This window comes from Marmota monax, unplaced genomic scaffold (genome assembly GCF_021218885.2).
Source record: "Marmota monax isolate L192 unplaced genomic scaffold, Marmota_monax_Labrador192_F-V1.1 WCK01_AAM20220418_F8-fsc00101, whole genome shotgun sequence".
Lineage (NCBI taxonomy): Eukaryota > Metazoa > Chordata > Mammalia > Rodentia > Sciuridae > Marmota > Marmota monax.
In genome coordinates, this window is record NW_026692786.1 from 1029135 (window position 1) to 1056989 (window position 27855).

At 45.6% G+C, this 27855-nt stretch overlaps 1 protein-coding gene across 4 annotated transcripts; it reads right to left on the bottom strand.

Moving 5' to 3' along the window:
* Window positions 1-603: 603 nt before the first annotated feature.
* On the bottom strand, window positions 604-27752 carry Cd22 (CD22 molecule). 4 transcript variants are annotated; one of them, XM_046447991.2, is made up of 15 exons: window positions 27658-27752; window positions 12223-12264; window positions 9647-9705; window positions 9002-9379; window positions 7807-8112; window positions 6509-6772; window positions 6146-6409; window positions 5029-5286; window positions 4563-4829; window positions 4210-4473; window positions 3299-3395; window positions 3088-3163; window positions 2585-2703; window positions 2066-2150; window positions 604-1404 (listed from the first exon to the last, which is right to left on the bottom strand). In XM_046447991.2, exons 3-15 carry the CDS (start codon window positions 9681-9683, stop codon window positions 1273-1275), a joined length of 2547 nt encoding a protein of 848 aa, XP_046303947.1. In that variant the 5' UTR covers window positions 9684-9705; window positions 12223-12264; window positions 27658-27752; the 3' UTR covers window positions 604-1272. The 4 variants fall into 4 exon arrangements, with proteins under 4 accessions (XP_046303947.1, XP_046303945.1, XP_046303946.1 ...); XM_046447989.2 differs by having other exon boundaries at window positions 604-1413; window positions 27658-27751; XM_046447990.2 differs by lacking the exons at window positions 12223-12264; window positions 27658-27752 and adding an exon at window positions 10169-10599 and having other exon boundaries at window positions 604-1413.
* Window positions 27753-27855: the final 103 nt, after the last annotated feature.

Here is a 27855-nt window from a genome sequence, read left to right on the forward strand (position 1 = left end):
TTCCTTTTGAATATTCTTCTAGAAATATAAACAAAAGCTGGGTGTGAGAGCACATGCCTGTAATCCCAGTGGCTTGGGAGGCTGAGGCAGGAGGATTGCAAGTTCAAAGCCAGCCTCAGCAACTTGGTGAGGCCCTAGGCAACTTAGGAAGACCCTGTCTCAAAATAAAAAAATAAAAAGGGCTGAGGATGTGGCTCAGTGGTAAAGTGTGCCTGGGTTCAATGAAGGACTTCTGGCCTCTCTGCTAGGCCTCCTATAAAGTGACTCAGGCGTATTTAAGGTTAGACTTCACTTCCTGCCATGAGCCACCTGCATGGTACGGAGTGCCATCCTCCTTTTACGGTTGCAGAAACTGAGCTGCAGGCAGGTTGGTGAACTCTGCCCAAGATCATTCAACTGGTGAAGCAGAAGAATCAGAGTCAAACTCAAGTTCGCCCAACTGAAAAGCCGGTGTGCTTCTCCCAGCCAGACAACTGGACCCTCCGATCGGCTGATTTGATCATGAGATAACTGTGACTCTTTTCCTTCCCCCTACACCCCACAATGCCATCCCCAGCTCCCCGTCCCCACTCTGACTCCACAGATGGGAAAGAGCTCACTGGCTCCTGGAAGTGGCCTCTGTGCCATTTTTATTATGCAACTCTTTGTACATTATCTTTGTTCTTCTCAGTGCATCTGCGCAGTCCACGAGACCCCGAGGGCAGGGGCTGTCACCGCAACGTCCTCCACGGAAGGCTTAGCTGGCAGTTTCTAGACAGTTTCTAGAGGAGAAGCCAGCTGGGGACAATGCCTCTGTCTACCTCATTTCTGTCCTTCCCTGGGATTTCCCCAGGAGCAGAAAGTGAGCATAGGATTAGTGGGTGGCAGTGGGGGTGGGGAGGTCCAAGGGACAAGGAAGACAAAACAGTGTCAAATCAATCCCAGGGCAGTCGGGGAGGGCTCAGGAGGGGATGGATGGTGGCAATGTCTCGGGTGTGGGACACAGGGGACTGTGCAATCCTGGACGGGTGCATAGGTGAATTTCCGGGTGGGAAGGAGAATGGAAAAAGATCAGGAAGGTCAGGGTTACCAGTCCTGGGAAGGAAAATGGCTCTGAACCAGACAGACACAGGTTCTCCTCAGTGATTGTGTGTGTGTGTGTGTGTGTGTGTGTGTGCAGGGAGATAAAAAGGTCCTGTGACTTAGCAGCTGAACAGCTGCAGCTGGGGACACCCTGGGGTTTCCTTGGCCCCATTGGCTCTGGGCACATCCAAAGCAGCCTGTGTCCTGCTGTCAGTGCTTGAGAGTCACATAGTCCACATCTTCTGGTGCCCGAGGCCGCTCCCCAGTCCCAAAATGAACGAGCTCCGAGTAATGAATCCCGTCATCTTCTGGAAGATTTGGAGCCACATTCTCGTAGTCACCCTGGGAAAGCTACACGGGGGTAAGCCTGGCCTTGCAATGGGGGCCAGCCTCCCTCCACCTCCCCCACTTTTCCCTTGTTCCACTCGGGGAGGGAGGTCTAAAAGCCCACACAAGAGTCCCCTTGTCTAGAAACTAGCTGTCTTGGCCTTTGGTCACAGAGGTCCCTACCCTGGCTCCAACCACAGCTCCACCCATGTGTCCCCCAGATTGCATGGGAAATTCAATCCCCAGATTCGTATGCTAATGTGTGTGGAGGTGTGACCTTTGAGAGGTGATTGGATTAATGGGTTGATGGGTGACTGAGAGAGTGGCTTTGTCATAAAATTGAGTTCTCTCTGGCATGCACCCCCCTTGCTGAGCAATGCCTCGTGCCACCTCAGAACTCTGCAGAGAATCCCCATCAGCAAGATGGCGCTCACCAGATGTAGTCCCTTGACCTTGGATCTCCAGAACCATGAACCAAAATAAATCCTTTTCCTTTATATATTACCCTGTCTCGGGTATTGAGTGATAGTAACAGAAAACAGACTAAGGCCACAAACCTCCCCCAGCCAACATCTAGCTTTAGCCACACTGACATCTACCCAAGTCCTTCCCCTGTGGGGCTCCCAGCTGAGACCAGGACCCAGGCCCCCCAACCTTCTCAGCCTTGGCCTCTTACCACATGACACTTCTGCACCACTGAGTAAGTGACCGTGTCTTCATTATTTGGGAGAGATCCTTGTGTTTCTGAGGGGCCTGTACCTCTGAGAGGGAGAACAGATGGAGAGCCATCAGTGAAGTGCTTCCTGTGAACTCTCTTCCTTCTCCTGACTCCCTTAGTGCCCCCAGCAGCACCCCAACCTCAGCCCTTTATGGAAAAACACAACTCGCTGTCTTCCACGAGCCCCATGCACACAGTAGGGGCTAATAAAAAACGTGTGCCGGATGAATGAGCATGCATGTGTATGAGTCACCGCGCCTTAGCCTCCGTGACAAAGGTTGGCTCTGGGCACACATGCTCTTGGCTTGTAGAAACAGGTCCCGTTGTGAGGCCTGTTACTTAACAGAGGTTGTTATAGAACAGGAATGAGGTAATAGGTAGATGGTGTCAGGAGGTGCCTGACACAGAGCTAGGACACTATTTTCCCCCTACATCCCTCCCAGGCTGCAGGACCCACCCGTCCTGTACCCTCAGTACCCAGTTCTTGGTGTGTCAGTCTCTGGAAAGCGTAGAGTAGCATAATTAGTGCCGTCTTCCATCATTGGATTGTAGCATCCCAGGGAGTGGGGCCCTTCAGAGAGAAGGGTCCTTCTAACCTGGGAGAGAGGCAGGGTTGCAGTTCTGACTCTCTCTCCCCACCCTCCCCCAGCCTCTGACCCCATAGAGGACATTTTTTTGGTACCAGGGCTTGAACTCAGGGGTACTTGGCCACTGAGCCATATCCCTAGCCCTATTTTGTATTTTATTTAGAGACAGGGTCTCGCTGAGTTGCTTAGTGCTCGATTTTGCTGAGGCTGGCTTTGATCCTCCTGCCTCAGCCTCCTGAGCCACTGGGATTACAGGTGTGCACCACCACGCCTGGCCCCAGAGGACTTTTTTTTTTCCCCCGAGGACTTTTGATCACTTTTCTTTAGCTCTTCACCTCGGTTCCTCACTCCACTTTAAGGGCTGCCCTGCATTTGATCTTCCTCCCATCCTACCTTTTTATTCCTCACAAAGAAGCTCCGACCATTGGAATTTTCCTGAGGCCCCTGTTGGCTCCGAGTCCTCTTCCAGCTAAGGAGAAGAGACAGGCTTGGTGGGGGTCAGGGAATGAGAACAGGACCCTGTGGATTCAGGAGACTGGAGGCTTTGGGCCTGAGTAAATGGAAATGGGACGAGCCAAGGGAGGGGGCAGCAGGAAGAGCTCACTTTTGCTGAAGCTTCACCCCCCAGATGACCAGGATGAGGATGGCCAGGCAGATGCCAATTCCCATGGTCGTTCGCCTGCCGATGGTCTCCGGGCTATCTAGTAGAGAAAAGAGTCGCAGGTTCGCTCTGCACTCCAGCACCATTGACTTATCTCTGCATCCAGCCCCCGTTCTTCTTCCCAGCACATCTCCTCTGTGCATGGGAGAGTGAGGCAAGAAAGATGGAGAAGGGCCCTTGGTTAGAAGAAGGATCTCTGGTTAGGAGGAAAGCACTGTCTTTCCCCCAAGCAGGAGTTTTCTGCAGGCCTGGCCCTCACAGAGTGCAGCATCCTCAGCCTTCTAAACAAGTACAACTTTCCAGGCATTTTGGACACACTATCAGCCCTTAAAATACACAGGTTCTTCGACTCAGCAATTCCACCTAGGCATTTGTATCTTGTGCCAGCCTTGAAGAGGGGGCTGGGGAAACTAAATGGGCAGCATCCATTCAGGGGACACAGTGCAACCCTTAGAAAAAGAGGCAAGTCTCAAGTTGTCCAAAAAGTGGAGACCCAGGGCATGGCGTTTCTATGCAACGCGCCAGTTACATTTCCTGAGAGAGGGACCCAGCAGGAGCTCACGAAGCCTGGAAGATAGGTGCAGCCTGAGGGAATCCTGGACAGAGGATTCCCTGTCCAGAAGGGGAGGTAGATGGAGAGGCTCCCGTGAAGCAGGACAAGGCGATTGCTCCAGCGGTGGCAGCAGGAAGCTATGGAGCAGGGAGTGTAGCTGGGCTGCTCTGGGCAGGAACTGGGAGGGAGGAAGCGGACTGTAAAGACTGTGATCTAGCAGCATAAGGCTTAGTGGTGGGAGGAGCTTCAAGCGCAGTCAGCACCAGAAAGGAGCCTGAGAAGAAACAGAAAGGGGCCTTACAGTAGATGGTGAGGGTGCTGGGGGGTGACTCGCCCTCGCCCAGCTGGTTGACCCCCTTGCACCAGTAGGAGCCCGAGTGCTCGACCTTCACAGGATCCAAGCTCAGCGTCTGGCCAGAATGCTGGAGGTCTTGGTTGTTCCAGTCAAACCAGGTGTACTGTGAGATGGGAGGGTTGGCATCGCTCTCACAGGTCAGGGCTGCCTTTCTCCCTTCCATCACTCTGTCTCCTGGGGTAATGGACACCCACAGCCTCCGAGGTGCATCTGAAAGGGGAAAACAAGTCAGGGTCCAGGTAGCTGGTCTCCGGGTCTCTGCTGGTCTCCACTCTCAGCCTCCAGCGCCAGCCACTCACATAGCACTTGCAGCCTCCAGGCCTCAGATGCTGACTGTCCTATGGAGTTTTTGACCAAGCAGCTGTAATTTCCAGCATCTTCCGGGGAAACGGAGTCAAAGTTCAGTTCTCTTCCTTTTGCTTCCAGAAGACTTCCGTTTTTCTTCCAGAAGAAGTGGACTTCTTCCGGGTGGCTCTTTGAGAAGTGGCATTGAAGTCGGACCTGGTTCCCAGCATGAATCTCTGACAGGGAACTGATCTGCAGGACCTTCACCTCCTTGGGAGTATCTGCAGGGCCAGGGCTCATGCTGACCTCTCAGATCTCTTCTCCCTCTGTTGTCTCCAGTACTTCCCATCCCCTTGGTCTCAAGCCTTTCTCCTACCCCTCAATTCTCTGTTGAAGACTGTGACCCAGGTCCCACCTCCTCGCCCTTCCATCCCAGATCCCATGGGGCCACCTCCCAGGTCCCCCCACCCTGTCACTCACACTGGACATCCAGGTCGATGGGAGAAGCTGGCGAACACCACTGGTTACAGGCGGAACAGGAGATGGGTGGGGTGTCCCAGGCAACATTCTGAATCTTCATCACCTCATGGGATGGCTCATTCCACAAGTGTTGGGGGCTCCACTCATACCGGGTAACTGTTGGGTTACTGGAGTTGTACCTACAGCGCAGGGTCACGCTGTCTCCTTCTCGAATCGGTGTGGGGCTTTCAATCACAGTGGTTACCCCCTTGGGGGGATCTGGGAGTAGACCAGAGAGGTGAATAAAGTAAGGCCAAGCCATGAAGCCTCTTCCTGTCTGAATCCCCGACCCACCTGCCCCTGTATTCACACAGCTGCTCCGTGGGGGGAAATCCCTGCTTCTCTGTTGCACCTGTGTCTATTTGACCTGGCTGTGACTTGAAGGAGGACAGTACAGTGGTTAAGAGCTCTGCTCTGGAGTCAGACTGCCAGATCCTGCCACAGAAAGTTGTGTGGCTGCGGCTGCAGGCCTCGGTGTGCCCCTCCTGTCCAATGGGGTCCTGAGAAGATCACACCTTGCAGAATTCTCTCAAGGATGAGCTAAGAGGATGCCTTAGAGCAGTGCTCAGTAAACCACCAATCAATGCCAGGGATGCCGCTGTTATTGCATATCCGGCCTGCCTAGAGTTTGGGGATCCCTATCCATCATGTGACATTTCAGGGCCCACAGATCTCATGATCTCAGTGACTCAACTTCTCCAGTGCAACCCTTAGAAAAGAGGTAAAAGAAGTTCTACCGATGGAGAGGTAATGAGACACTTGCTCCAGTTCTTGAAACTTTCAGGACCTTTTCTGGGACCGAGCTGCTGCCTGGCGCCAAGTCTCTCTGTTCCTGGTGGAGCCCAGCATCGGTTATGCATTCATTCAACAAACATCTGAGCACCTGCCAAGACTCAGGCCTTGGGCTAGGCAGATGCTGGGAATACAATTGTGATCCCTGAGAAACTTGTGTCGGAAGAGCCTGGCTTCTGCTTGTTCTCCATTCTAGGACCCAGGGACCCCCTCTGCCCCCTCTGTCTTCCTCCTCCCCCTACTTTCCTCTTCTCTCCCAAGAACCAGAGGCTCCGTGACTGCTCACATTGGACGTCCAGCTCGGCTTCCTGGCCAACCTGTCCAGAACCAAGCCTGTTCTCTGCCACGCAGGCGTAACGCCCTGCATGCCAAGTAAGGACCTGGGCGATCCAGTATTTCTCTTCTGTCACTCCTGGCACTTCCTTCCCATTGTGATACCAGGTATAATTTGTTGGAGGAGGGTTGGCCGGGGACGTGCAAACCAGCTCTACTGACTGTCCCTCCTTAGCAGGTGTGTGGTGGATGTAAACCTCGGAAACTGTCGGGGGATCTGGAAGAAGGGGCAGAGGTGAGGCGAGAGGTGAGGGGAACCCTGTGACATGAGCAAGCAGCCACTGTCACCTCCACCCTCAGCTCCGAGGAGGCTCACACAGCACTTTGAGGGCCACTTCTTCCGACATTCCTAAGCCTATGTGATTGGAGGCCTGACAGCGGTACTTCCCACCACTGTCCTTGGTCACTGAGGACAGAGTTAGCGAGAGATTCTTCTCCCCCAGGAGGGTCCCGTCCTTGAGCCAGGATACAGTGCCATGCTCTGGGTTGCTGCTGGTGACCTGGCACGTCATGGTCACGGACGCCCCTTCCATTACAGTGGTTTCATTGGGAAAGACCTTGATCTCCAACTTCGGGGTGTCTGGAGGAACAGAGGGGTGATTGGGGAGGGGACTGGGACATGTGTAGTTCCCTTGTGGACCCAGGTGACTGTCAAAGCCTCCTCACTCCATTCTCCTTCCCCCTTCTCCACATTCCCTCTACTCTATGGTCCCCACCTGCATCTGCCAGGATTCCTAACTGTCATTCAGAGCTTGTCAGTGCCTGCTTGAAGCCATCCAGTGGATTCCACACTTAGAATAAAACCCCAAACATGTCCCACAGTGCAGGAGACCTAGAGTCCTCTCCTGCCAGCTGGCCCTCGAATGCTGTGAAGTCCAACCTCTCAGGCCCTGGGCCTCATCACACACACACCGGGGTCTCACCCCGCGGCTTTTGTACCTGTTCTTTCCTCTCCCTGGAACCCCCTTTACCTGCCCCAGTCTCTCTCTCCATTCAAGGTCACCCTACATATTCACCTTCTTCAGAGAAGTCCCCGTCCATACCGTCACCCCCCAATCCTAACCCTGCTTTATTTATTTTTTTCTTAAGACACATACTACTCCTACAATTAAGTTCTGTGTTTCTTTGTTAATCTATTTCTCGTCTGCCTGTCCCACTGCAAGGCTAGCTTCATGTGGGCAAGGACTGGGCTCCCTGCTATATCCACCCTTCCAGCTGGCGGCCACTGTAGGACCCGGCACCTGGTAGATGTGCAGTGAGTATTTATTGAATGAATGAATGAGGCACAAAATAATGATATGAAAAGAATTCCCACAAGGGGTGAAAGAGAAACCCAACCAGATGATCCCACGCTATGGTGAGGATGGATCGTTTTATTTCTGTTAGGCCAAAGTGGAGGCTGAAATGAATCTGTGTCCCAAAATTCCAGGGCTGAGAGGGAAGTGGGGGGAGAGGCCGGGCAATGCCACGCTGCAGGTGATGGGCAGCAGATGGATTGTGCATCCTTCTGTAAGGTAAGGCTCCTCTTACCCTTCAGGGGCTCGATGGGGCGTTAGGGAGAAGGTGACAAGGACTGCGTCACTCCCGTGGGAACATGGTGTGGGGGGGACTCACGCTTCACGTTCAGCTGCACCGTCTCTTCAGAGAGCACTTTGGCAGAATGCCACACCTGGCAGGTCAAGTTCTTCCCGTGGTGAGTCCACTCCGGTTTAAAGTCGATCTGGCTCTTGGTAGAGACAGTCTGGGTGGTAGGTGAGGAGGAGATGGTGGAGGAAGCAGGGGTGAAGGGGAGCCCCTCCAGGACCCACCGCAGTTCAATGTCGTATCCAAAGCAGGTGAAGTTCAACAAGCAGGTCACAGTGACTGTCTGGGACTCCTGAAGTTCTAGAGGGAGCTGGATGCGAGGTGGAAAAGGAGATTCTGCAAAAGAGTGGGGACAGTTCTAGAGGCCTGGGGACCTGGATTCCATCCCAGTGTTTTACACCTGTATTTAGAGGTCCCGTTCCAAAGAACCTGGGCAGGAATCCTTATCAGCTACCTCTTGGCTCAGTTGAGATACTCTCTGTCATTCCCTGGGGACCCTGAGCCTCTCTGGGGATGTATTTCCCATTTCTTTCTCTCTGACTTGCTGATGTTTGCTTTCTAAATGGCTTCAAGTTCATGACTCTCTCCACCCCTAGGTGAATTGAACAAGTTTAGTTCAATGTGTACTTCTTAGCTTTGGTGACACCTTTCTATTTGTTCAATGGCTTCAATATGGGAGGCACCCAGGCACCGCGTCCTTTTAGTAGGTAAGCATGTGTACAGTAAGCCCCTCCCCAGTGGGACCACCCTTCAGACAACCCCGTCTGAGTGACAGCTTGCCCCCTAAACACACGGCTGCTTAGAACCGACCACCAAAGAAACAGGCATGATGTGACCACTCTCGCCAGGGCAGAGGTCCCTTGCTGCGTTTGATGGGTCACATCCACACCCTGCATGCGTGTCATCCGGCCTTGAGAGGTTAATTAGAATTGGTCCCCAACATTAACACAAGGGGAGTTTTCGTTTGAAAATTCATCTCTCCATCAAAGACCAGAAGCTCTGGCTACCTAGAACCCAGATGGCTAGAATGGGCGGGGGCGGAGGGGCAGGGACAAGCGCTCACACTACAGTTGGCCCATCTTACGCTGCCCCATCACATAGCTAGGGCATCCCTTTGCCTGACCTCTGCAGGGAACTCAGTTTGTGACTCCTGTCCCAGTGGTTGATTCTGTCTAGCCTCCCTCCTTATTCTGAGGTAAGCAGATGCCTTCCCCCAAGGCCTTACTAGAGATACTTAGGTTTACGGTTTCCATCCATTTGTCGTCCTTTGTCATCATCCTCAGCCCCAGCTGGCCACTGTCATTGACCGACAATGACTCGATGCTCAGGGTGCAGTTCTTTTTTGAGTCTCCCAGGAACCGTACCCTTCTCTGCTGAGAAGGGGACTTCCAGTCCACTGTGCTATTATAGAGGACAGTCCCCACGTAGCGTTTGGTGGTTCCGTCGTACTCGTGATTGTGGAACACGACAAGCCTGTCCACTTGCGCATCCGCCTTTGGGATTCGGTAGGTGCAGGGAATCCAGACGCAGGCCCCTTCCCAGGCATACAAGGTGGCGGGGTGTTCGAAGCTCCACTTATTTGAATCAGAGAAAGCCAAATGTTCTGAAACCCATGACAGTGATCAGAAAGCATTATTTAGGGCTACGGAGAGCTTTTGAAGGAATAGAGTTCTCTCTGAAGCTAGAGGGAGACACGGGGAGACCCCAGAGGAACAAGACCAAGAGAGGGAAGCTTCTCTCTCTGTGTGTACACCCTGCCGGCCCGCCCACCCCACATTTCCTCTTCTCTGACCCAGATCTGTCCTCTTTCTCCAGTGCCCACTGACTGACATCCCAGAACCCAGGTACCTGCCTGGGCCACAGCCCTTACCCAGGAGCAGGAGGAGATAGGGACCGAGGAGATGCATGATGTCGTGTCTGGGCTGGAGCCTGAGTTGGGAAGAGTTTGTCTTTGAGCCATCTGGTCACCCACTTCTGGCCCATCACACCGAGCTCTGACCCCTTGCTCCTGATCCTGGGGGCCACGTCTGGTTGCATTGTGGGGATGTGGGACTTGGGTGCTCATGGAGTCTTTTCTGGGTATGCTGTGCTTCTCCTTCAGCCCAAGAGCTTCCTTCCCTCCTTCTTCCTTCTCCCTCCCTCTCTCCCTTCATTGTTCATTCATCCATCTATGCTTTTCTAAAATTCCTGCCCAGTTCTCAGGCTCAGAATAGAGCAGATCCCTAGGCATCTTGAAAGCCAGGCTCCCAGAGTAATGGGGAGCTCTCTTGGGGACTACTGGTGCAGGATTTTGCACAGGGGGAAGACATATTTTGATTTGAAAGACCAGGAAAAAAAAAAATAGTCATTCCAAAACCAATAATGAAGTTCAAAAACCAAGGAGAATATTTACAGAGAGCTGGAAGGTCTCAGGAGGAGAATATGGTCTAAGGGACCTGCTCATGCATCCCAGGGCTGACTAGGAAACATCAGTCAATCAAGTGAGGGCAAAGGTCATGTCTTGTCTAAAGATGGTGGCTGTCTCAATCCAACCGACTGTTGTCCAGTGGGAATCAGCATCCCAGCACTGTCTGACCTTCCAATGTTTCAGAAGAAGGAAGAAGCCACATTTGCACATTTAAATGTCCCGCTTTAAAAACAATACACAGTGTTCCGGGGCCTTTGGTGCTATAATCCTAACAACTCAGGAGGCTGAGGCAGGAGAATCGTGAGCTCAAAGCCAGCCTCAGCAACTTAGCAAGGCCCTGAGCAACTCAGTGAGATCCTGTCTCAAAATAAAAAATAAAAAGAGCTGGTGTGTGGTTCAGTGGTACAATTCAATTCCTGGTACAAAACAAAACAAAACAGAACAATAACAACAACAAAAAGTCCAGTATACAGTGCTGGTCAAACAAAACTTATCTGTGGGCTGGAGGTAGCCCAATGCCACCAATTGGCAACTGATATTCTCTCTCTCTCTCTCTCTCTCTCTCTTCCCTCTCTCCCTCCCTGTGCAATAAGCTTACCCTCAACCATTCTACATTTTTACACAGAGTTACATTCACAGAGTTAAATTTAAGTCCCTATTTATATGGTTATGAACTCTGTTCTGGTCCCCAGGGAGCCAGCAGGATGTGCCAACCGAGTGTGTCTCCGGTGTCACCACAGACCCTGGCCCCTTCCACCAGCCCCACCAACACTTCCCACACAATATATCGCATCAGTGGCTGGCTCTCTGGCTGTTTATCTCTCCAGGCTGCAGGATACAGGCTCTGGGTTGTTGGGTGACTGGTGACAGGGGAAAGCTAGGCTGTTGCTGAAGGCAGGAGGTGCTCTGTCCCCAGGTGCTGGGGTTGGCCTGGCCTGGGCATGGATTAGGGGTGAGGGGACGGAAGCCAGGTAAGATCCTCCCAGGCAAAACTGACCTCAGTTCTGCAGGTGTTAGCAATGTTTTATACAAAAAAAAAAGTCTTCAAAGTCAGCCACTTGGGAAAAGCTGAGCTTAAAAAATTTAAGTAAGATTCTTTACTGTAGAACATTCTGAATCTTTTAATAAGCTCTATATACATCAGAAATCTCCAGACATGGGAGCCAGAGTGTAGTATATTACCTACACTTCTTTGGCCATGGGATCATTTTACCTTTTCCACCAAAAGCTTCACAAAGTCACAGGGCCATTTTCTGAGAGATAACTTTGAGCTCCCCTTAGGTGACAACAGGGGCTGGGCCATTGTACCCTTCTGGCAGCACCCACTAGTCACGTCCTATCAGGTCCTGGCTGAGTGGGAAAGGGACACAATGTGTGCCCACCTAAGGATCTCCCGACAGTCTCTGAAGCATAAGAAATGGGGACGCAGGCCAGGTGTGGTAGCATATGTCTATAATCCCAGCAGTTTGGGAGGCTATGGCAGGAGGATCTCAAGTTCAAGGCCAGCCTCAGCAACTTATCAAGGTCCTGAGCAACTTAGCAAGACCTTGTCTCAAAATGAAACATAAAAAGGGCTGGGGATGTGGCTCAGTGGTTAAGCATCCCTGGGTTCAATCCCTAGAACAAAGAAAAAAAAGGAAGAGAGACCCCGGCCCTATAAGAACTGTAAGGCTGAAGGGACAGGATGGGGCTGTGTGTGGAAACACGTCATTAGGTTCAAAAGGCACCTGTCCACAACTGCCTGCTCAATAAGGGCCAGATTAGGGCTTTGTGGGACCTCTGAGCCAGCTTCTCCAATTCCATCATTCCCTCCTGAGCATCCAGGCGACCCGTTCCAATCTCAGAAGACTCACCAGACCTGGCCAGGGAGTGCTCAAACACAGGGTCTGTCTACGACCTGTTGCCATGCAAGCAAGAAAGAGGAAAGGAGGTCCCCCCTATATTCCCAGCTCTGGGAATTGTGCCCAACACATAGTAGCCTCTCCATACTTGCTTTGAAGCAAAAAAAAAAAAAAGAAAAAACAAAATGTGGCTTTTACCTGTCTCCTCGTGTCTTCCCTCTTCAGAGACCCTGGCGACATCTGCAAGTGAAACAGGAAGTACACTGAAGTCTCCAGTGATAGATTTTTACTCTCCTTGGCCACACCTCCTGCCTCTCGTGACTCTGAGGGTGACCAAGAGGCATCATGGATGTGGAGAGTAGGGAAAACAAACAGTGTTGGGGTCAGATTGAAAAGGGGCACGTCCATATCTATGGTCAGGTCTTAGTGTTAGTGGATGGGTTTTCTGTATCAAATTTCCAAGCTGGTTTCTCTACAACTCTTCACATCATTGTGCTTAAAGGTATTTGTAGTTTGGGGACACCATCTGGTTACAGTCATTCCCATGGCCTTCCATTCTGGACAGAAATGGCGGGAAATCTGCTCACTGACACTGATGCTTCAGAATCCCCAGGGTGGAGGGAGGAGCGCGTAGCCATCAGGAAGGAAAAGGCTATCTTGCATGAAGTGTCACCGAGTGGGAAAGTCTCAGTACTGAAACCTCACCACTTTTATCAAGTTTCTTGTTTTTGAGTATCTCAAGAGCAGAACAAGACAGCAGCCAAAACTATGCAAATCCTACAGATGATGCAAGAGGCTTCTGAGAAGTCTTCACTTTGACACCACTGTGCGTTAAGGGCCACTGGCCAGAGGAATGGAAACTGAAAGAGTAAAAACAACTTCTTCAAAAAGTAGTGCTATTTTTGAAAGATGGAGTAGGAGGATAGTTGTCCCTTACAATCTGAGGGCGATTGGCTCCGGAACCCCTCAGATACCTGATGAACCCAGCCTAATTCCATCTTAGATTGGGAGCCATCTCGTCACGAAGTCATGAAAAGTAATTTCTGTTTTACTATAAATTATTGCGATTTCTAAACTTGCTTGGAATGCCTGCCCGTGACTTGAACTCACCCATGATAATAACCTCTCTGAAACCCTAATGGCACCTCATAAATTCTGGCTTTCCCTGACCAGATAATAACCCTCTCTGAAACCTTAGTGGCAACTCAGAATTTTCTGATGTTGGGATCTAAATATACTCCCTAAGTGTTGAACCATTTAGACCATTAACCTACTACCTGCCTTTGTATTATGCTTGTCAAAATCCTATTATCTGTAAGTTCTCAAGACACCCCCCCACCCCGCTTTTTGCAACCTCTTGTGCTAGAAAATTGCACTCTTAGAGAGCTGGGATACTGTTCTCTAACCCACGGATTTCGGGAGAGACAGTCCCGTCTGGTTGGAATTACAAGCTTGCTTTAATTTGATTTAAAATAGGAGTTAGTGGTCTGCTCTTTGTGTCATGGTTTAACATTTGGAGGCCTGAGTGAGATCAGACCACCAAAAATTCTGAACCCGGACCTTCACTCTGGGACTCCAGGCTGGAGAGCCGCTCTGGGGAGTGTGCACCTTGAGACATTCCAAGGCCCTGGGGTGTGACTTCGGTTTATCGGATTGCTGGAGTGAACTGCAGCCCTAAAACACTTAGCAAGCATTTGGTGGAGGAGGCCTCCATAGGTAAGTGGCACCTTTATAACATCTGGTATCTGGTTAAGAGAGATCTCTTCTGGGGACAGAGAGGAGCCTGGCGAGGCACATACACTCCTGTCCAGGACAGTAGCAAAGTGTCGCTCTGGTACTGGTTCAGTAAGGAATTCCTCCGGAAGGACAGTGAGGTACCCCATGGGGTACACACACACTCCTGTCTGGGAACATTAGCAAGACATTGCCCTGCTCCCTCGGTTTTGGCGCCTGGTTCTTGTTTTCTTGTGTCTTGTTCTGTGTTCTCCATGTTTTTTCCTGCCTTTTTGTTGTGTGTCTTCTCTAGTAGAAACTTAAGACAATTGAACATCAAAATGGGTAATAAGGCAAGCGAGCCTGACGCCCCTTTGAGCTGTGTTTTAAGGAACTTTGGTAAACTTTACCCCCCTTAGTTAAGTGGGATTAGGGAAGCAATGTTTTCTTCCTCTAGTTGGCTGCCTTGAGAACACCCACTGCAGAGGTAAATGCCTGCTGGGGATCTAGGAAATGAATATCCCCCAAATTAACCTGCCATTAGGGCACCCTGGGAACCCCTACCAAAATTAACTCTTCGAAAATTCCTTTAAAACCCCTTGTTCCTCCAGATCAAGAGAGTCACAACCTTTGGGACAGATTCCCCCATGTTTCTCCTTTGTTAGCAAAGCAATAAACCACCTTTTCCCTTTTCTCAGAACCCTCTCCTTGTTATGAAATTGGCATTAATTGGCTTCGAGGACAGGAACCAAACTTTCAGTTAAAGATTTTGACACCCCAGGTGGGATTCCAAAGGAGCCCCCACTCTGCTTTCTTGGGGAAGCCTAGCACTCCAAGCAGCTGCATGCCAAGGATGTAAGATGAACTTTTTGAGAGCTGACTCCTGGAAAGTTAGGAGACATGCGAGCTTGCCTGGGGTCTGACTGAACCAGAGGAGCTATTCCTGTAGGTAAAAGGAGGGACTGAGGGACTCCCAGCAGCTGCTGAAGCCCCTTTTGCTTGGGGGAACCCCCGCCTTCCTTCCCTGCCCTGTGAGGATTGCTCCATCTCTGGGTACTTTAAAAAAAAAAAAAAAGGAAACTGAATGCAGTCAAGTTGCCACACTGAGACCCTTGGTTTTACACTTCTGGTTCTCCCTTTGTGAGAACATCTGGTCCACTCGTGGGAACATCTATGATGCCACTGGTGTGGGAGTCGTGGTAAATGGGAGTTGGAAACTTGGGGAGATTTTTCCCTTATCTGGTCTGTCTGTTTTAAAGGCTCCTGTCTGTCAGCCATAGTTTGGGGCTCCTCTCTGTCTGTCATTGTGTCTTTGTATCTGTTTCTGGCCCTTTAAGACATGGGCACTAATGTGTTGATATTATAGATTGTTTCTTGGGAATAATCTTGGCTGAATGGGCTACTTATAGATGTAAATGTGTCTAAGGAGATGATGTTTTACTGTAACAATCTGGTATCTGAGTGGGTTTTTGAAGCATGGTACATTCTTGCAGTTAAAAGTTGGCTTGTCAGAGATCAAATAATTAATAAGGAGTCTTAACAGTCAAAAGCTGAGTTGGATGCAAAGGTGCTGCCTCTAATTCATGAGCACAGCAGGACTCTCAGGAGGATCCTCCCCCACCCATAATTCAGCTCCTCTTTATTCTCTCGCCACTTTCTTTCTTTCTGGAGGATGATATGAGCACCCAATGGCTACTTAAATGCAGCTAATGCAGCCCCAACTCTTGGAAATTCAGGAGAAAGGTATCCCAGCCTAGGTAGCTCTCAGTCACCGTCAATACAGAGCAGGCATGTTGGGCTCTGCCTTCTGAAGCCGTTTCCTACTTTTCTGTCCAGGCTCAGAGAGCAGTTGTCGTGACTACACAGTGTCCCAAGTTCTGATCTGCCTTAGATGTGTGGAGGTAACCTCAGCCAAACTTTAACCTCAAATGCCCCAGGTACACTTCTCCTGCTTCTCTGTAGGGGGCCAGAATAGAATAGAAGTGCCAGCTTTTCTGTTCTCACCTCGTATCTTAGACCTCTTAAAAATAGCTGAACAGCCTATTACCAAAAGGTTTACTTCCCGTAAGTTAGGAGCAGGCTTTGGAGCAAGATTTATCCTGTTTGTCACTAAGAGAGGAAGACAAAACCTAGGAATAGCCACACAAGGAAGTGGACCTGTAAACAGCAAATGGCTTAGTTCCTCTTAGTAAGGAACTTAACATCATAGCTTTGTTCCCAAAGTCAATAGGAAGTAAGGTATCATAATTTTAGATATTCAAACCTGTCCAACTACCAACTAGGAAAAAATGGTTAAAATGCCTTAGGCTTGAGGTTTCTGCTCAGAATAACAGTTTTCCCAGCTCCTTCCTGACCTAAGCCAGGACTCACATTGAAATGCAAATGGAGGCGCAGTAAGAGACCAGTCTCAGACCCTAAAACAGGAGAGAGAAAGTGCCCTTTACCTGAACTTATCTTAGACTAAACCAAAAAGTAAATTGTATGATACTTTACTAATTACTGGCCGGTCATTTTTTCTAGGACTCTTGCTTTTTCTTAGATTCTGTATGTTTTGAGCCCATAATTTTGATCCCACAGACCTAGGTTAATGTTTTTCCAATCAGCCCTATTTTTTATTCAACTATGGAGATTTTAACCAGTGCAATGGAGATTTCACCTGCAAAAAGCTACAAGGCCTTTGCTATTGTGTTATGTGTGCACACTTCTGTTATATGTTGCGTGTCTATATGTGCATATGTCCATATATCATGTACATGATATGAAAATTGGCAGATATATAAGGAGCACTCATAAAATTTAGAAAAAAAAATGAATCCAAATACCTTTAATCCACATGATTTAAAATGGTTTAATTTAAATTGGGTAAACAGATGAAAATAAATATGGTTAAAATTAGACTTAACTCACAAGTCTCTCTAGGTGGTCAAAAAATTAATAAAACATTGATGTCTATAACATGTCTAATATTCTTTGGTTCTAGAAATTTTCTTCAACAAGGAAAAATGGCTAATACTGTTCAATATACTTCTCTGACATTTTGGTAAAATAAGTAAAGTAGAATTGATTACTTATTTTTATCAGTAATTTTGTTTGTTAGACATCTGATTAATTTACAAGGTTAAAATGCTAACTGTTAAATATACTATCAAGTACTCTTAACTCTTTAAATTCCATTGGGTAACATTATTGATGTTCTCATAAATTGGTAAATGAAAAAAAATTGCTTTATCATCACTAAAAAGGATTTACTAAAAATTTAAAGTCCTAACAGGCATAATTCTATATATTAAACATTGTGTTTGCATGAAATGGTAAACAGATGTAATTCTATATACAAAGGTTTATTGAAGATTTTAATATGCAAAGGCCCAAAAGTTTCAACTCTTCCAATTAAGAGTGATATAAACAACAAAGTGTTTCTTTTTTTTTTAAATGAAATAATTTGTCTAAACTCAAAAATTCACAAGAATTGTTTCATATTGTGAACAAAAAGGGGGATAACAGATAGAAAAGAGAAATTAAAATTAAATTAATTATATGAGTTGGTTATATATATATATATATATATATATATATATATATATGTAAAATAATTAGTCAAGGCTATTTGAAGTTTTTCCTTAAGGTCAAATGTTAATATACTGACATAAACCAAAGTTTAATCTATATGTTAAAAAAAATGAGGATTTCTTAAAACATTGAATTACCTATAACATTGTGTTTATTAAGTATTGGGTTTTTTTGAGCAAGTAATCTTAAAGGAATTAAGGATTATACAATTATGGTTAAATAACAACTGTTATTTTAAAATATTATGTTATTTCCTTGAGAGCTAAACTTAATTAATATAAAATTATCAAGGTAATTATGGTGCTACTGCTTTTATTTATATATTAAATGTGTTCATATCTTCCAGGTATACAAGTTTTAAGGTAGAAACTTTAAAAGAACTTTATATCAAGCTGGTGTTCTCCAAACTAAAGTTGTATGGTAATTTGTGGCTTATAAAGATGATAAACTTTATTGGAGATTTATTTATAACATTTAATGTTCTATAACTGGAACTGTTATCAATAAGATCTAAAGTTTTATGTTACTTTTTATACTGGGGTACAATTTATTTATTTATTTTAAATATTTTTTAGCTGTCAATGGACCTTTATTTTATTTATTTATATGTGGTGCTGAGAATCGAACCCAGTGCCTCACACATGCTAGGCAAACTCTCTATCACTGAGCCCCAGCCCCAGCCCTACTGGGGTACAATTTAAATGTATTTTTAAGTTAATGAGAGCCTAATGTATGTAAAGGTTAATATTGTAGAACTCAAACATTTTGCAACTTTTCCACAAAAGGTTAAAAGTTCTCAGCCTTTCTGCAATTCATGTTTTAAATGTAATATCATATTGTGTTAGCTAATATTCATGTGACTTCAAGCAACAATATATGTAAACTTTATAAAATGATATTTTAGAAACAAAAATCAGGTTCACAACTAGAACAGCTTACTTAAGATTTATAAAGAGCCCTGCCTTACCTGAGATAAGGCTCTCAATACTTTTCATCCATCTTAATACTTGTCAGATGACTCCACAGCAGGCCAGACTTCAGTTCATTTAAAGTTGTATTGAAAAGATTGATTTTTGTTGTTAAGATTACTAGGATCTCAAATGGGATTATAATATAACTCAATCGAAGTCCAAGGTAGATATTACACAAACTAAATATGTTTTTACTCTGGTTAATTTTATTTTGTATTTTCCTTATAAACTGTCTAAATGTTGCCTGTTAATGTTTTACAGGTATTGCTTCAAGAACACTCAACCTGGGTTAATTTAAGATAATAAGCCTTCACTCAAAGGACAGATAGGATAGCACAGACCCCAATTAATGTGAGATTATAGACATTAAAGTTAAAGCCCAGTATTCTTAATTTAAGACTGGTGAGAGTGACTTGTAGATGTTTAAGATCAAGACTCAAAAATTAAAATTAAATTAAAAGGGACCAAGAACCAATATTTGGCTCTTGTCCTCCGAGTCAGTGTAAACCCAGGGAACAGGGAACTTCTCTAAAGAGCTTTGCAACTTTGGGCCCCATAACCTCCAGATCAGGGAGATTAATGAGACCCCTGGAGAACAGAAAGCCAATCGATGCACTTGCCATGAAGAGGAGGGTTATTGGAGAAGGGAGACATCCCTGGTGCTTCCAAGGGAAGCCACATGGTCTGCAAGACCTGGATCCCTCCTAGCACAAATGGCCCTAGCAGAACTAAGAAATTGCTCTCAAGTCCCCACAAGAGTAACTCCTATGGAAACTCAGCTGACTCTTAATAATAGAGAGAAACAAAAGTCATTTTGACTTGCTTCATCCTAAACACCTAACAAAAATAGTTAAAACCAAAAGATAGCCACTCCTAGGCATTTAAAGATAAATAATAATAGTTAAATATAACTTAACCTATACACTTATGTTAGCCCCCAAGATAAGTAAGACTGGAGGCTACAAAGAGGGATTCTCAGGCAGGAATGCCTGATAACTATCAAAAGAAACTATCAAGAGGAACTGCCAGAGTCAGAAGTTTTTAGTTAATTTAAGGCCTGCAGATATTCCTAACCTACACAGGTAAGCTTGATGTTTGTGAGTATGACTATCCAGCCCTAAGTAACAGAAATAAAGGGTTCTCTACTAGACACGGAGGTCATACCAGCAAAAATTTTACAAGATCAGATGACATTGAATAGCTTAACTACATCTCATGGGGATGGACATCTACAACATTAAAAGTTAAATGTTGTGTTTACATTCCTGATAATTCTAAAGATGTTAAAAATTTACATTCCTATATAAAGGCCTTGTCCACTCTGGCCTTATTATGGGGACAGCTTCTCAATCTTCACACCTCCTGGTGAGAAAATATTAACTTCTGCCATCTTCATGATATTCATTGACATGTTCCAGAGGCAGCAATATTTGTTCAGTACTCATGTTTTTTGTTTCTCTTTCATAGAAGCACCCATCCTCACAGAACTTTACAACCTCTTCTTCCCCAACCAGACTTCAATCTGACCTGAACCCCACATCGCCCCCTCTCAGCTCCGAAGAAGCCAGAACAAGCGCCACCCCTTTCCTTACAACAGTGAAGCCAGAAATAGACAGTCAATATAGATAGGTAAATCTAGTCAGGTCGGATCAGGGGGCCAGTTTTGGGTGAGTCCAAGAGGGATTAAAATTGAAATGTAACCTGAGGGATTAAAATTCCTTCAGAGCTCTTCCTCTACCCTATCAAAGATTTGAAAGGGACACATAAGACAAGGGGGAATGATGAACCCAGCTTAATTCTATCTTAAGATTGGGAGACATCTCATCACAAAGTCATAAAAAGTTAATTTCTGTTTTACTATAAATTACTGCGATTTCTAAACTTGCTTGGAATGCCTGCCCATGCCTTGAACTCACCCGTGTCTGGTTTTCCCTGACCAGATAACAATCCTCTCCGAAACCCTATTGGTGCCTCATTAATTCTGATATTGGGATCTAAATTTATTTCCTAAGTGCTGAACCATTTAGACCGTTAAACTACTACCTGCCTTTGTATTATGCTTGTCAAAATCCTGTTATCTGTAAGTTCTCAAGGCACCCGCCTTTTTGCAACTTTTTGTGCTATAAAACTACGCTCCTAGAGAGCTGGGGTACTGTTCTCTAACCCACGGATTTCGGGAGAGACAGTCTCGGCTGGTTGGGATTACAAGCTTGCTTTAATTTGATTTAAAATTGGAGTTGGTGGTCTTTTCTTTGTGTCATGGTTTAACATACCAAAATCCATAGCTGCTCAATTCCTTCATATATAATGGCATAGTATTCGCATATCACCTACACATATCCTTCTGCATACTTCAAGTTCTTTCTAGATCACTTATAATACCTGATACAATGCAAATGCAATGTTGATAGTTGTGTACTGTATTGTTTAAGGAATGATAACAAGAAAAAAAGTCCATACATTTTTATTTTAGATGCAATCATGGTAAACCTAATTACATTTCTCTCTCTTTCTTTCTTTCTTTCTTTCTTTCTTTCTTTCTTTCTTTCTTGTGATGGTGGGGGGGTTACCAGGATTGAACTCGGGGTACTTGACTACTGAGTCACACCCCCAGCCCTATTTTGTATTTAATTTAGAGACAGGGTCTCACTGAGTTGATTAGCACCTTGCCTTTGACGAGGCTGGTTTTGAATTTGTGATCCTCCTACCTCAGCCTCCCGAGCTGCTGGGATTACAGGCTTGCACCACCTGCTCAGGCCTAATTACATTTTCAATCTATGATTGATTGAATCTGTGGATACCAAACCTGTGGACCCAGAGAGCTGATGGTGTTTTTCCCTATTTCTTCTACTAAGTACAATTAAAACCCCTGATATTATAAAACAAGCATATAAAGACTGTGAGGTAGACAGAAGACAGACAGATTAGGGGTCTTGGGACACAGGAATAATGTGTTATGAATTCCCTGGATATTTTTTTTTCTTCATATGTCCTAGACTGGATGCTGAAGAAGATAACGCTGGGGGAGAAAAAAATTCCAGCAAAACTCTATTTTAGCCAAAGAAACAACAAATAGGCATCCAAAAAAGAAAATTATTTCTGCCAGTAAGTGCCATACTCCAACCAAATGACACACACACACACAAACAATCCGGGTAGCCTCACCCCCACCTCTGCTGACAAAAGCTGGGTGGGGGCCTGGACCTGCACCCTTTCCAGGCTGTAAAAAGACCCCTAGACCACTCCCCATGCTCAATAGGAGTGATGTCAGAGAAGGTTGAGAGTAGAGTTGGGAACTTCATGCCCCCAGGACCTTCTAAAACTAGTAAGTAACTTCAGCAAGTTGAAGAAAGTATGATCAACACAAAAATTAGTTGCATTTCTTTATACTAAAAATGAACTTGTTTAAACCAAAATTTGAAACACAACTCCACTTACAATGGCTAAAAATTACTTAGATATAAATCTAACAAAACATATATAGGATGTGTACCCTAAAAACTAAAAATACTGCTTGCTGAAAAACATCAAAAATTCTAAGTAAATGGAGAGATATACCATGTTTATGAATCATAGAAATGATGTCATTTCTTCCCAGACTGTGAAACAGATTTAATAAAAGTACTCTCAAAATCCAGGAAGCCTTTTTATAGATATATTCAAGATTATTCTAAAATTCATATGGAAAGAAAAAAGAACAAGAATAGAAAAAATTCTTGGAAAAAAAAGAATAAAAGGAAATCATTCTATCTGATTTCAAGGCTTTTTGTAGAATTAATATATGTAATGAAAACTGTGTGTAATTGGTGGAGATATAGACACAGATCAAAAGAGCAGTCAAGAAAGCCAAAAAACAGCCCCATACAAGTAGGGCCAACTGATTTTTGACAAAAGACAAAAGCAATTCAAAGGTAGAGAGACAGACTTTTCAACAAATGGTGATAGAACAATTGGTTATTCATAGGCAAAAACATGAACTTCAACCTAAACTTTGTACAAAACTTAAAGTGGACAATAGATTTACATGTAAAACATGAGTCTATAAAACTTTCGGAAGGTAATATAGGAGAAAATATTTAGGACCTAGTATTTGATGAAGTATTCTTAGACATGACACCAAAATCATGGTCCCTAAAAATTGATTAATTAGACTTCATCAAAATTAGCAGTTTTAACTCTATGGAGAACACCATTAAGAAAAGGAGGGGATTGGGGCTGGGATTGTGGCTCAGCGGTAGAGCGCTCACCTAGCACGTGCGAGGCCCTGGGTTCGATCCTCAGCACCACATTAAAAAGCAATAAAGATATTGTGTCCAACTACAACTAAAAAATAAATATTAAAAAAAAGAAAAGAAAAGGAGGGATGAATTACATTCTGGAAGGAAATGTTTGCAAATCTTATATCTGACAAAGACCTCGTATCTAGAAGGAATATATAACACATTTAAAAAAAACATTAAAATGACATAAATAAAATGATCCAATTAGATGAGCAAAATGAAGAGACATTTCGCCAAAGAGACTATAAAGACAGAAAGTAATCACATAAAAAGATGTTCAGCACCATCATCCTTTGGGGAAAAGCAAATTAAGAACACAATGGGAAATCACCATGACACATCTATTAAAACAACTAAAATTAAAAATAGTAGCATTATCAAATGCTACAAGCTAAATCTTTTCTCGATTGCTAGTGTGCATAAAAAATTATGCAGCCACTTTGGGAAAAAAAAATTCTCAGAACAGTTCCTCAAAAGCTTACGCATTGAATTAATATAGGATTCTACACTTGCTATACTCTTAGGTATACAAATAGCCAAGATAGAAACAAGAGTTGAGTTATTCATGAAATAACACATTATTATTATTGTAATAATAATATTGTTATATTATTCATGAAATACAAAAAGAGGAAACAATGCAGATCTCCATCAAGTGATGAATGAACAAATGGAACATGGTATACACACACAACAGAGTATTATTTGGCAATAAAAAGTGAGGAAGGTTTGATAATAGATGCTACAATATGATGACCCTTGAAAACATTAAATGAAAAAAATTACAAATGCCTCATACTTATGATTCCATTTACATGAAGTGTCTAGAAAAGAAAAATCTATAGAAGCAAGAAGTAGACTGAGTGGTTGCCCAGGGCAGAGAGTGGAGGGGGTTGGCTGTTCATGGGAATGGGATTGTTTGGGGGTGATAAAATGTTCTAAAATTGGTTGTGGTGATTTTCATAACTCAATTAATATACTTCAAACAATTGAATTGAAATGGAACCACCATTTGACCCAGTTAGCTCATCCTCAGTATATACCCAGAGAACTTAAAATTAGCATACTACATCAATGTTTATAAAGCTCAATTCATAATAGCTAAGTTATGGAACCAACTTAAGTGCCCTTCAACAGATGAATAGATAAAGAAAATGTGGTCATATGCACAACGAAATATTACTCAGCCATAAAGAAGAAAGAAATTATGGCATTTGCCAGTAACTGGGTGGAACTGGAGACTATCATGCCAAGTGAAATAAGCCAGTCCCCCCAAAAACAAAGGCCTATTGTTCTCTCTGAAAGGTAGATGCTAACACACAGTGGGGGAGGTGATTAGAAGTTCACTGGATTAGACAAAAGGGAATAAAGGGAAGAGAGGGAGGATGGGGACAGGAAAGATAGTAGAATGAATCATATAGAACTTTCCTATGTTCATATATGAATACACAACCAGAGAAACTCCACAACATGGACAATCACAAGAATGGGATCCTAATTAGAATGAGTTATACTCCATGTATGTATAACATGTCAAAATACAATCTACTGTCATGTATATCTAAAAAGAACAAATTTTTAAAAAGAAAAAGAATGAGCAAGGACAGAGACAGCTCACAGAAGAAGATTAACAGGTGGCAACTCACCACACAGAAAGATGCTCCACATCACTGGCCATTAGTGAAATGCAAATTAAGGCCATGACAAGAGATCAGTACATGCTTATTAGAATAGCTAAAATAAAAATAGTGCCAACACCCTGGGCTGGTAGGAGACAGTGAGCCTGGGTCGTTCACACGTTGCTGGTGGGAATGCAAAACGGGACAACCGCTTTCAAAAAAGAGTTTGTCAGTTCCTTTAAAAACAGAAAAAAAACACCTATCAGTTGATGAAGCAATTACACTTCTGGGCATTCTGTCAACAACAACAACAACAACAAAAAAAACTTACATCTGTACAAAAACTTATTCAAATTATTCATTTCAGCTTTATTTGTAATAACAAAAAATTGGAAGCAAACAACATGTCTTTCAAGAAGTGAGTGTTTAAAAGAATTGGGAAGCATCCATACCAGAGAAGACAGTTGTCCTTCAGTATTTTGGGATGATTAGGTTCCAGCATCCCCAGCAGATACCCAAATCTGTGGATGTTCAAGTTCCTTATATAAATTGGTGGTGTTATTTGCATTCAACTACGCAAATACATTAATGTATTTATTTTATTTTTTTTCTATTGCTATGCTGGGGATCAAACCCAGAGCCTTACACATGCTAGACAAGTGCTCTACCACTGAGCGACATCCTCAGCCCCTCATATACTTTAAAGTCATTTCTAGATTACTTAGAATACCTAAACCAATGCAAACGCTGTGTAGATAGTTGCTGTAATGTATTGTTTAGAGAAAATGACCAAAAAATGACATCTTCATTAAAAATGCAATTTTTTTCCAAATACTTTTGATTCACAGTTGGTTGAATCAAATGTGGAACTTGCAGATATGGAGGGCTGGCTGTACTCTGCAGCTGGGAAAAGGAATGGAGTATTGATATGCACCCACACAGATGATTCCGAAGGTCATTTTACTGAGTGAAAAACACCAGTCTCAAATGGTCATACCCTGTAACACTCTTCAGAGGGCAAAATTACAGAGATGCAGAAGAGATTACTGGTTGCCAGGGGTTAGGGATGGTGGAGAAGGAGGAGGGGGGAGCTCTTTGGGGAAGGGAGTAATTCTGTACCTTGATTGCAGCGATGGGTCTACATGTGCAGACACAATAAGAACAATGTGGGGTCATCCACGTGCATTATGCCAAGGTCAGATTCCTGGTTGTGATATTGGACTGTAATTATGTAAGGAGCATCTACAGAGGGGAACTGAGTGAAGGGCACAGAAAATCTCTCTGTTCTATCTTTGCAACTTCCTGTGAGTCTATAATTATTTCAAAATAGAAGATTAAAAAAAAAAAAACAGCGATCTCAGTGTGGGACTGAGATCTTCCAGCTCCCAAAAGTCTCAGGCAGGGGACTCACTGGATTGCTGCTCATCACCTGGGAAGAGTATCTGAGGATTCTGCTGGCCACAATGCCAGGAGGAAATTGGGTGACAGGATGTCACCCAATTCATTTCTGGAAACCTCGTGGAGAAGGCAAAGACTGGGGTGCAGGGTTCCCAGGAGAGGTAGTTTTGATGCCCTTGCTAATCTTTTCTTTTTTTTTTTAAATATTTTTTTAGTTGTAGATGGACACAATACCTTTAATTATTTATCTTTATGTGGTGCTGAGGATCGAACCCAGGGTCTCACCCCTGCTAGGCAAGTGCTCTGCCATTGAGCCACAACCCAGCCCCTCCTTTCTTCTTTTATTTGAATGATGTATATGGTCTCCACTTGGGGTGACCTGACTGTCAACTCCTACTAGGGAAGCTGCGGAGCCAGGCAACTAGACTGCCACTCCCCGCCTGGCTGAGGGACGGTTAGTGCCTTCCTCGAGGGGTCAGCAGACTCACACAGGGTCAGTGCTCTGCAGCACCTGCCCCTGGGAAGAGCACGTGGTAACCAGACCTGGGTTCAAATGCCAGTTCTCCATTCGTCACAGTGCTATCCCCTCAGTTTCTGTCTAAGGATGACATTGATGTCACCGAGTTCATGGGTGTGTTGTGGGATCACCCTTTACCACGGTCACAAGCGTTGTAGCACTGTGTGCTAGCTGTCATGGAAAGGGCACTCTGTAAAGGGAGCTGTTGTTATTATAGACATTGTCACTTGCTCTGTTGAACAAGGCTCCATGGTGACATTGGTTTCCTCCCCTCTGGATATCCGACCCTAGCCTGAGTTTGATAGAGAGGGCTTTTGAGACCAAATTGATTCCCCTCCTTGTGCCCAGGGAAGATATTCTAAACCAAGTGAGTTTGTGGGCGGGGTCTTCTGCTTGGCTGCTGTTCTGCCTGGGATGAGGTTGTCACCTCCTATCTGGGGAGCAGGTGGAGTTGAGAGTGAAGGATGGAGAAGGCAGGAGGTTTGGCTATTCCTGAGCTGTGAGCTCCCACGGGGGCCCATCCAGAGCCCAGTCCTCCTCCAACCAGGGACCCTGCCTGGATGAGGCTCGGGAGTAGCAGCAGCAGCCTGGAGCCCTTTCATCCAGGAAGATAATGGAGATGCCTGCCCCAGGCACCGTCCCAGGGACAGGCTGGGGGTGGGGTCCTCTGAACCAGAAGTAACTCAATGTCAGGAGTTGATAGGAGGAGAGTTGTCCCTGGTGCCTGGGTGACCTCCTTCCTGCGTGTGGCAGCCCATCCCTCCCCGCATCTGACACCATGAGACCTGCTCAGTTCTAATCTGGCCCACCCACAGCTCATCTCTGGAGTTTATCTGTGTCTCTGATTTGGTGGCTGTGAGTCACTGGGTCACGGGTTCTCCAGGGAAGGATGCCATCAGCCTTTCCGGTCCCCAGCAGCCCCTCCCCGGGCCTGAATGAGGCCAGAACACACCACTCTTGTGTTCCCCACTGAACCTGTCCTCTCTCTTCCTCTGGCACCTAAGGAACAGGGGAGTCGCCTCTGGTTTCCCTTCCTTGGGAATCCCCTTCTCCCATCTCTTCCTCCTCTAGGGTCCTGGCCTGGCCCCTCTCTCCATGTCCACTTCCTCTGTCTTGGTCACCGCTGCACCCTACCTACACCGCTGCCAGTAGGTCTGCTACACCTCGAGCCTGCCCAGGACGCTTCTCTCAGTCCCATTCTCCGGTGGCTTCCCGACTCACTCAGAGTAAAAGCCCACGCTCTGCCCCTGGCATAGAAGCCCTCTGATCCAGGGCTTGGCAGCCTTGGGCTCCCTCATGGCTCAGACTCCCTAGTTTCCTTCTTGTTCCACGAGCACCACAAAGACACTCCCACCATGGGCCTTTGCCACTGATTTTTGATGTTCCTTGGACCCACATTTCTCAGAAGCCCCCAGAGCTCCCCCTCTCCCTTCCTTCTGGGCTCCACTCAAAATGACTCCTCTTCCTCACACACAGGTTTGTCCCACACATTCGCCTCCCAACCTGCTCGGGCGCCATATTGGTATGATTACCATCTAAAGTACAATAATGTGGCACTTGCTGACCTCATTGTTGTCTGTCTCTGTCTCACAATGTCAGCTCCAAGAGGCAGAGGTTGGTTCTGTTGGGGTCCATCCACAGGCCTGGCTAAGCACGTACTGAGTTCTGGAAGGGTCCAGGAGCTGGGTGAAGAAAGTCCAAGAGCGTGAATCCTACTTGGGTATCATCTTGGAGTGTCCGTCTCTCCTAAGGGATGGTCTTTG